The following is a 10,247-nucleotide window of genomic DNA, read 5'->3' on the forward strand; positions in this document are numbered from 1 at the left end:
CTAAGGACACCTGGATGCAGTGAAAGGTGTGTGGAATGCTAAGGACACCTGGATGCAGTGAAAGGTGTGTGGAATGCTAAGGACACCTGGATGCTGTGAGAGAGGTGTGTGGAATGCTAAGGACACCTGGATGCTGTGAGAGAGGTGTGTGGAATGCCAAGGACACCTGGATGCTGTGAGAGAGGTGTGTGGAATGCCAAGGACACCTGGATGCTGTGGGAGGTGTGTCGTTTACACCTGAGTGTTGTGGGACACAGCAGACACCTGGGACAGGTGGGTGGACCGTTGAGAGCCCTCACCAGGTGGCCGTCTCCTCCAGCAGCACAGAACCTTGACGCACTCACGGCGGAACCGTCGGCCGGTCAGACTGTACAGGTAGAAGTTGACGGAGCTGTTGGTGAGAGACAGCAAGGTGCAGAGCGAGTGCACGAAGTTGACCCTGGCCAGTTCCAATCCCCTGTATCCACCCAGAGTCCGCGTGCCCACGTGGTCCACAATGCCGTGGATGGACAGCGGCAAGGTTAGCACCAGAAAGGTCATGGACACCACCACCACGGTCAAGGCCACGGAGTTAGCGGCTCTCTCGCGGGCCTGGGCCTGCTTGGAGTCTCCTGCAGCGAGGTGCCTGCCGGCGGCCCTGACAGACGCGTTGAGCTTCCAGACCAGAACGCTGTTTGACACGGCCAGGAAGAGGAAGGGCAGGAGGCAGTAGACCAGCATGTCCAAGTAGATGAAGGTGTTTTCAAAGAAGTATACGTAGTCCTCCGAGGTCTTTCCGCAGTACAGGAAGTAACCGTCGTTGACGGGCGGCCTGTTCCACAGCAGCGCCACCTGGTGGCTGTACAGCAGCCCCACCCCCACAGAGATGGCCGCCACCACCAGCAGCACGGTGCGGCGCGTGCACAGCAAGTTGACCCGGTGCGGCCAGAGCACGGACACGGCGCGGTGCCCGGTGACGCACACCAAACTCCAGCAGCTGACGGTGCTGCAGCAGGTGTAGAGCCAGGAGTGCAGCCTGTAGAGGGCGCTGTGCGCGGTGATCAGCCCAACCCCGAACTGGCAGAAGAGCCACTCGGGCCCCCCAAGGGACAGCACGTACAGCAGGTCACTGACGGCGGTGGCTGTGAAGTAGATGTTGATGGTTGCCTCCTGTGACGCCATCCTGTGCATGATGACCACAGTCATGACGTTGCCGAACGTGCCCAGCACGAAGATGGCGGGCAGCCACACGTTCCACATGTACACTGTGGCCCTGTAGAACGGAAACGACGTCCAGTGCCGCTCCGTCGTCACGTGCTCTTGTCCAGCTGACCCGTTCCCTATACCCAGTCCCTCCCCGGCTGTGCTGACGTGTGGCTGTGGCGGGGACCAGTCAGTGCCCACTCCCGACAGCTGCACGTCCATTGTGGCTCAGGGGTGGAGGGACACCGATGACGGAGCTTACACTGTCTACAGACCACCACCAAACAAAAAGAACAAACTTTTCAGCATGTTACACTCCTCACAGTCTACAGACCACCACCAAACAAAAAGAACAAACTTTTCAGCATGTTACACTCCTCACAGTCTACAGACCACCACCAAACAAAAAGAACAAACTTTTCAGCATGTTACACTCCTCACAGTCTACAGACCACCACCAAACAAAAAGAACAACACGAGAACCACCATGTTACACTCCTCACAGTCTACAGACCACCACCAAACAAAAAGAACAAACTTTTCAGCATGCTACACTCCTCACAGTCTACAGACCACCACCAAACAAAAAGAACAAACTTTTCAGCATGCTACACTCCTCACAGTCTACAGACCACCACCAAACAAAAAGAACAACACGAGAACCAACATATTACTTTCCTCACAGTCTACAGACCACCACCAAACAAAAAGAACAAACTTTTCAGCATGTTACACTCCTCACAGTCTATAGACCACCACCAAACAAAAAGAACAACACGAGAACCAGCATGCTACACTCCTCACAGTCTACAGACCACCACCAAACAAAAAGAACAAACTTTTGAGCATGCTACACTCCTCACAGTCTATAGACCACCACCAAACAAAAGGAACAACACGAGAACCAGCATGCTACACTCCTCACAGTCTACAGACCACCACCAAACAAAAAGAACAAACTTTTGAGCATGTTACATTCCTCACAGTCTACAGACCACCACCAAACAAAAAGAACAACAGAGAACCAACATGTTACACTCCTCACAGTCTACAGACCACCACCAAACAAAAAGAACAACACGAGAACCAGCATGCTACACTCCTCACAGTCTACAGACCACCACCAAACAAAAACAACAAACTTTTGAGCATGCTACACTCTTCACAGTCTACAGACCACCACCAAACAAAAACAACAAACTTTTGAGCATGCTACACTCCTCACAGTCTATAGACCACCACCAAACAAAAAGAACAACACGAGAACCAGCATGCTACACTCCTCACTGTCTACAGACCACCACCAAACAAAACATTTTCAAGCAGATATATGCTCACTTACGCAATGTTGTAAATCAAATGATCCGCGATGCGAAAAAGAAATACGTGTGCGACAGAATTACTGTCGCTGATTCCTCCAGAGTTCTGTTTCGCTTGGCCAGTCAGATGATGGGGAAGGATGTCCGATGTCCGAACTGTTCTGTCTGACAATACACCTTCTGAAAATCTAGCCGATAAATTTATTGATTATTTCACTACTAAAATAGAGATGATTAGAAGTAGCTTAGATTCTCCTACTGATTTTGGTGAATCTGATACTTTTAATGGAACGCAGTTCACTACATTCCAGACAGTTACCAAGGAACAGGTCAAAGATGTCATCCTCAAGATGCCAAAGAAATCATGCAGTCTCGATCCTATCTCACATTATAAATTTTACCAATGTTTAGAAGAATTACTACCGACTATAACCAGTATCATGAATATTTCCTTGACCTCAGGTGTTGTCCCACAGTCCTTCAAGCATGTCTTGGTGTGTCCCCTTTCGAAGAAAGCTAGTCTTGATCCCGAAAACCTGAAAAACTATAGACCAGTATCAAACCTCCCATTTCTGTCTAAAGTTTTAGAACGTATTGTGCTTGGCCAGCTTATCAAACATCTTGAGATCCACAGTCTTCTGGAGCCTTTTCAGTCAGCGTACAGAAAGGGACACAGCAAGGAAACGGCCTTATTACGTGTGGTCAATGACCTGTTGCTAGCATCTGATGCAGGCAAGGTATCCATTCTGTCACTGCTGGACCTGTGTGCTGTGTTCGGACTCAATGGTACTGTTCTGAAATGGTTTCAGTCCTACTTATCTGGTCGCACACACTCTGTCCTTGTAAATGGAAATTAGTCTGTTCCGTCTGTGCTCAGATATTGGGTACGGCAAGGTTCCGTCCTTGACCTGTACTTTTTACAATGTACACACAACGTCTAAATTTGATCATTCAACAGTCTGTACCTCACTGTCATTTGTTTGCTGATAATTCTCAACTGCATGAGAATGCCAATTCCATGTTTAGCTTCTAGATTTAAAACTGGTATAGAAAATGTAGCAAAGTGGATGAAACAAAACAAACTAAAAATGAATGATGACAAAACAGAACTCATGTTGACTGGTAATAAAAAAATAAGCTCAAGCAGATGAATACAGCATCTATCATTTGTTCTGGCATAGAAATTTCTTTCTCTAGTTCTGTCCGCAATCTTGGTTTTTACCTGGATTCATCCCTCACGATGGAAACTCATGTGAACCACCTGTGTAAAGTTCTTTACTTTCAGCTTCATAAGATTAGTAAAACTCCGCCCCTTCCTGTCTGTTGATGCTGCCAACAAACTTGCTGTTGCCTTCATTTTATCCCACCTCGATTATTGCAGTTCTCTCTTAGCTGGCCTTACCAATTATAAACTCTACAAGCTCCATAAAATATAGAATAGTGCAGCTCGACTAGTCCTCAAAAAGTCGAGGAGAGAGAGAGAGCGCTACTGCTCTCCTGCGGACACTTCATTGGTTGCCTGTTCAAGCCAGAATTGAATATAAAGTTGCATGTCTATGTTTTCAGTGCCTGAATTGTGATACAACACCCTCATATCTTTCTGAGCTTGTTAACCCGTACTTGCCAAACAGAACATTGAGATCTCTTGATTCCTCCCAGCTGACTGTTCCCCAATACTTCCTTAACTCCTGTGGAAAGAGGTCATTTTCCGTCTTCGGCCCAACAACCTGGAATTCTCTGCCTATTGCTCTCAGACAAGCAACTCGTCTATCTACCTTTAAAGCAAACATTGATACTGATCTCTTTAAAAAATACTTGTCATTAACTCAAATAGTGCTGTTGTCCCAGGCTCATGGCAGTGTGAGTGTGTGTGATGGGTGAGCAGAGAGAATGGGGGTGGGTAGATGGATGGTGGTGGTGTGGCTCGAAAGTGAGAACGACTGTCGATTTTTACCCCTTTTACCTTTTCTATCCAAAACTTTATTTTACAATTTTTACAAAATCTATGGCATGCAGATTACATATATGCTCCTTTTTACATGTATGTATTTCAAGTGAAAATTGCTCTTATCTCAGCCGTTTAATTGTGTGTATGTGTGTGTGTGTGTGTGTGTGTGTGTGTGTGTGTGTGTGTGTGTGTGTGTGTGTGTGTGTGTGTGTGTGTGTGTGTTGGAGTGTAACAGTTGTAGTATTGAGTGTATGTTACTTTGTGAGTTTTATGCATTGTGTTTTTATTATATTAATGAATCTGTTTTATGTTTCTACTACTTTTTGTATGCTTTCTTGTTTCATTTTAGGTACTGGATTGTAAAGCGCTTAGAGCTTGCTTATGCTTGTATTATAGCGCTGTGTAAAAATAAAATATTGTTATTATCTTGTGAGACAGGGAGCCAATGGAGATGTCGCAAAAGAGGAGTGATGTGCTCAGATTTTTTTGCTCAGATGTTTTCTTTCTGAGGACGAGTCGGGCAGCAGAGTCTATGGAACATGAAAAGAAGTCTATGGAACATGAAAAGAAGTAACACAAAATATAACATCTCGGTGACTGTGCAACGTACAGCACGCAGGCTTACAAAGCCAGGTGGACACCACGTGACCAAGCTTCTCTCTACCCCGTACCCCCACCTTCACCTGCCCGCACCACCTCACTTTCATCCCCTCGATTTCACCTGTAATGTCGATCACATCCTTAAACACAATACTGTGTGTTCAGTGTTTAAAGCCTTCATCACAGCCCGTCGATCACAACCTTAAACACTATACTGTGTGTTCAGTGTTTAAAGCCTTCATCACAGCCCGTCGATCACAACCTTAAACACTATACTGTGTTTTTCAGTGTTTAAAGCCTTCATCACAACCCGTCGATCACAACCTTAAACACTATACTGTGTGTTCAGTGTTTAAAGCCTTCATCACAGCCCGTCGATCACATCCTTAAACACTATACTGTGTGTTCAGTGTTTAAAGCCTTCATCACAGCCCGTCGATCACATCCTTAAACACTATACTGTGTGTTCAGTGTTTAAAGCCTTCATCACAGCCCGTCGATCACATCCTTAAACAATATATTGTATGTTCAGTGTTTAAAGCCTTCATCACAGCCCGTCGATCACAACCTTAAACACTATACTGTGTGTTCAGTGTTTAAAGCCTTCATCACAGCCCGTCGATCACAACCTTAAACACTATACTGTGTGTTCAGTGTTTAAAGCCTTCATAACAGCCCGTTGATCACAACCTTAAACACTATACTGTGTGTTCAGTGTTTAAAGCCTTCATCACTGCCCGTCGATCACAACCTTAAACACTATACTGTGTGTTCAGTGTTTAAAGCCTTCATCACAGCCCGTCGATCACAACTTTAAACACTATACTGTGTGTTCAGTGTTTAAAGCCTTCATCACAGCCCGTCGATCACAACCTCAAACACTATACTCACAAACTTTCCAGCGATCCTGTGTGTTTAGTGTTTAAAGCCTTCATCATAGCCCGTTGATCACAACCTTAAACACTATACTGTGTGTTCAGTGTTTAAAGCCTTCATCACAGCCCGTCAATCACATCCTTAAACACTATACTGTGTGTTCAGTGTTTAAAGCCTTCATCACAGCCCGTTGATCACAACCTTAAACACTATACTGTGTGTTCAGTGTTTAAAGCCTTCATCACAGCCCGTCGATCACAACCTTAAACACTATACTGTGTGTTCAGTGTTTAAAGCCTTCATCACAGCCCGTTGATCACAACCTTAAACACTATACTGTGTGTTCAGTGTTTAAAGCCTTCATAACAGCCCGTTGATCACAACCTTAAACACTATACTGTGTGTTCAGTGTTTAAAGCCTTCATCACAGCCCGTCGATCACAACCTTAAACACTATACTGTGTGTTCAGTGTTTAAAGCCTTCATAACAGCCCGTTGATCACAACCTTAAACACTATACTGTGTGTTCAGTGTTTAAAGCCTTCATCACTGCCCGTCGATCACAACCTTAAACACTTTACTGTGTGTTCAGTGTTTAAAGCCTTCATCACAGCCCGTCGATCACAACCTTAAACACTATACTGTGTGTTCAGTGTTCAAAGCCTTCATCACAGCCCGTCGATCACAACCTTAAACACTATACTGTGTGTTCAGTGTTTAAAGCCTTCATCACAGCCCGTCGATCACAACCTTAAACACTATACTGTGTGTTTAGTGTTTAAAGCCTTCATAACAGCCCGTTGATCACAACCTTAAACACTATACTGTGTGTTCAGTGTTTAAAGCCTTCATCACAGCCCGTTGATCACAACCTTAAACACTATACTGTGTGTTCAGTGTTTAAAACCATCACAGCCCGTCGATCACAACCTTAAACACTATACTGTGTGTTCAGTGTTTAAAGCCTTCATCACAGCCCGTCGATCACAACCTTAAACACTATACTGTGTGTTCAGTGTTTAAAGCCTTCATCACAGCCCGTCGATCACTATACTGTGTGTTCAGTGTTTAAAGCCTTCATCACAGCCCGTCGATCACAAACTCAAACACTATACTGCGTGTTCAGTGTTTAAAACCATTACAGCCCGTCGATCACAACCTTAAACACTATACTCACAAACTTTCCAGCGATCCTGTGTGTTCAGTGTTTAAAGCCATCATCAAAACCCGTCCATCACGACCTACTCAAACACAATGAAAATTCCAAACTTTCCAGCGATCATGCGTGTTCAGTGTTGAAAGCCCTCATCACAACCTGCGGATCAGTAACTAATCCAAGGCGACAGAAAACACGTGTGTGTGTGTGTGTGTGTGTGTGTGTGTGTGTGTGTGTGTGTGTGTGTGTGTGTGTGTGTGTGTGTGTGTGTGCGCGTGTGTGTGTGTTTAGTGTCTAAAGACCTGATTACACCTACCCGTCTTTCCAAGCCTGGATCAGTGTCTGAGGCAACAGAACGACAGTCACAGACAGACCCCGCACTATGTCGGGACGAATGGTGGTGTGTCACGTATATATAGACCCTCACTGAGTGTGTCCCGTGCTTTGTGAAGCACCTTCCAACAATCAAACAAAGAAAAGCGAATTTTTAACTGATGTTAATTATCTCAAAGGAACTACATACATTCCGTCTCTAACAAATAATGAGTAGCGCAAGTGCGCACTTGCACTGTGTGCACGTTTATTTCATGCACTGTTTTTGCTCATTTTATTAGAGGGGGAGGGGGGGGAGGTTGTGACTGGAAAAATCCATTTTAGTCCCACTAATTAAAGCCTGGGACTCTTGGCCCCTGGGGATGAAGTCAATAATCACATCTTTTCCTTTCTTCCTTTGTCAGAAAGCCATTGTGAATGAAGACAATAGTCACGTTGTTTCAGTTGTTTTCTGACTACCCTTGGAATAAAGCCAATCAATTTCCGACCCTCCCCCCTCTCCACGCTTCCCCACCTCTCTCTGTCACATTTACTTGTGCACGTACACGAGCGAATATATGTATATATGTTCAGGAGCGCCCTTGTGTGTGTGTGTGTGTGTGTGTGTGTGTGTGTGTGTGTGTGTGTGTGTGTTTAGTCTAACGTCTTTTCACTGTTCAGTCATATTAGACGAATGTGTGTGTGTGTGTGTGTGTGTGTGTGTGTGTGTGTGTGTGTGTGTGTGTGTGTGTGTGTGTGTGTGTGTGTGTGTGTGATTGTGTGGTTTTTGTATTTGTGTGTCTGTATGTGCGTGCGAGAGAGAAAAAGAAATGTGTGTGTGTGTGTGTGTGTGTGTGTGTATGTGTGTGTGTTTGCAAGTGTGTATGTGTGTCCTTTTGTACGTGTGCTTGCGTGTGTGTGTGTGTGTTCGTGTGTGTGTGTGTGTGTGTGTGTGTGTGTGTGTGTGTGTGTGTGTGTGTGTGTGTGTGTGGAATTGTGTGATTTTTGTATTCGTGTGTTTGTGCGTGAGAGAGAGAAAAAAAAGTGTGTGTGTGTGTGTGTGTGTGTGTGTGTGTGTGTGTGTGTGTGTGTTTGCAAGTGTGTATGTGTGTCCTTTTGTACGTGTGCATGCGTGTGTGTTTTCTTTGTATGTGTGTGTGTGTGTGTGTGTGTGTGTGTGTGTGTGTGTGTGTGTGTGTGTGTGTGTGTGTGTGTAATTGTGATTTTTATATTTGTGTGTTTGTTTGTGCGTGAGAGAGAGAAAAACAAAGTGTGTGTGTGTGTGTGTGTGTGTGTGTGTGTGTGTGTGTGTGTGTGTGTGTGTGTGTGTGTATGTGTGTATGTGGGTGGGTGGGTGCGCGCGCGCGCGCGCATGTGTGTGTGTGTGTGTGTGTGTGTGTGTGTGTGTGTGTGTGTGTGTGTGTGTGTGTGAAAACAAATGCAGGCGAACTACTCTTTCTCAAATGACTTCACACAGACTTCTGTTATAAACGTAACACTTGACATCTTGGTGTTGCACGTGACAATTTGATGTAAAGGTGTGCATCTTCATGGTACAGCTTGTATCTTACCGTGCCTTCTGACATCTTCATGGTACAGCTTGTATCTTACCGTGCCTTCTGACATCTTCATGGTACAGCTTGTATCTTACCGTGACTTCTGATATCTTCATGGTACAGCTTGTATCTTACCGTGACTGCTGACATCTTCATGGTACAGCTTGTATCTTACCGTGACTTCTGATATCTTCATGGTACAGCTTGTATCTTACCGTGCCTTCTGACATCTTCATGGTACAGCTTGTATCTTACCGTGACTTCTGACATCTTCATGGTACAGCTTGTATCTTACCGTGATTTCTGACATCTTCATGGTACAGCTTGTATCTTACCGTGACTTCTGATATCTTCATGGTACAGCTTGTATCTTACCGTGCCTTCTGACATCTTCATGGTACAGCTTGTATCTTACCGTGACTTCTGACATCTTCATGGTACAGCTTGTATCTTACCGTGATTTCTGACATCTTCATGGTACAGCTTGTATCTTACCGTGACTTCTGACATCTTCATGGTACAGCTTGTATCTTACCGTGACTTCTGACATCTTCATGGTACAGCTTGTATCTTACCGTGACTTCTGACATCTTGATGGTACAGCTTGTATCTTACCGTGACTTCTGATATCTTGATGGTATACCTGACATCTTGATACCTGACATGTTGATGTTACACCTGACATCTTGATGTTACACCTGACATGGTGATGTTACACGTGACGTCTTGATGTTACGCCTGACATATTGATGTTACACCTGACATCTTGATGTTACACCTGACATCTTGATGTTACACCTGACATGGTGATGTTACACCTGACATCTTGGTGCTACACCTGACATCTTGATGTTACGCCTGACATCTTGATGTTACACCTGACATGTTGATGCTGCACCTGACATCTTGATGTTACACCTGACATGGTGATGTTATACCTGACGTCTTGATGTTACACGTGACGTCTTGATGTTACACCTGACATGTTGATGCTGCACCTGACATCTTGATGCTACACCTGACATGTTGATGCTGCACCTGACATCTTGATGTTACACCTGACATGTTGATGTTGCACCTGACGTCTTGATGTTACACCTGACATGTTGATGCTGCACCTGACATCTTGATGCTACACCTGACATGTTGATGCTGCACCTGACATCTTGATGTTACACCTGACATGTTGATGTTGCACCTGACGTCTTGATGTTACACCTGACATCAAGCTACACCTTGACATGTTGATGCTACAGACATGTCAGACTCCCCAACATCAGGTGTCAGGACAAAGTCCC

At 45.0% G+C, this 10,247-nt stretch overlaps 1 protein-coding gene across 1 annotated transcript; it reads right to left on the reverse strand.

Moving 5' to 3' along the window:
* Positions 1-231: 231 nt before the first annotated feature.
* Positions 232-1,404, reverse strand: LOC143278027 (G-protein coupled receptor 15-like). The gene has a single exon (XM_076583039.1). The coding sequence runs from the start codon at positions 1,402-1,404 to the stop codon at positions 232-234; it is 1,173 nt and encodes a 390-aa protein (XP_076439154.1).
* Positions 1,405-10,247: the final 8,843 nt, after the last annotated feature.

This window comes from Babylonia areolata, chromosome 35 (assembly GCF_041734735.1).
Source record: "Babylonia areolata isolate BAREFJ2019XMU chromosome 35, ASM4173473v1, whole genome shotgun sequence".
Lineage (NCBI taxonomy): Eukaryota > Metazoa > Mollusca > Gastropoda > Neogastropoda > Buccinidae > Babylonia > Babylonia areolata.

What these genes read in the sequence shown, in the direction of transcription:
- LOC143278027 (XM_076583039.1), bottom strand. Translation starts at nt 1,404, where the DNA reads ATGGACGTGCAGCTGTCGGGAGTGGGCACTGACTGGTCCCCGCCACAG.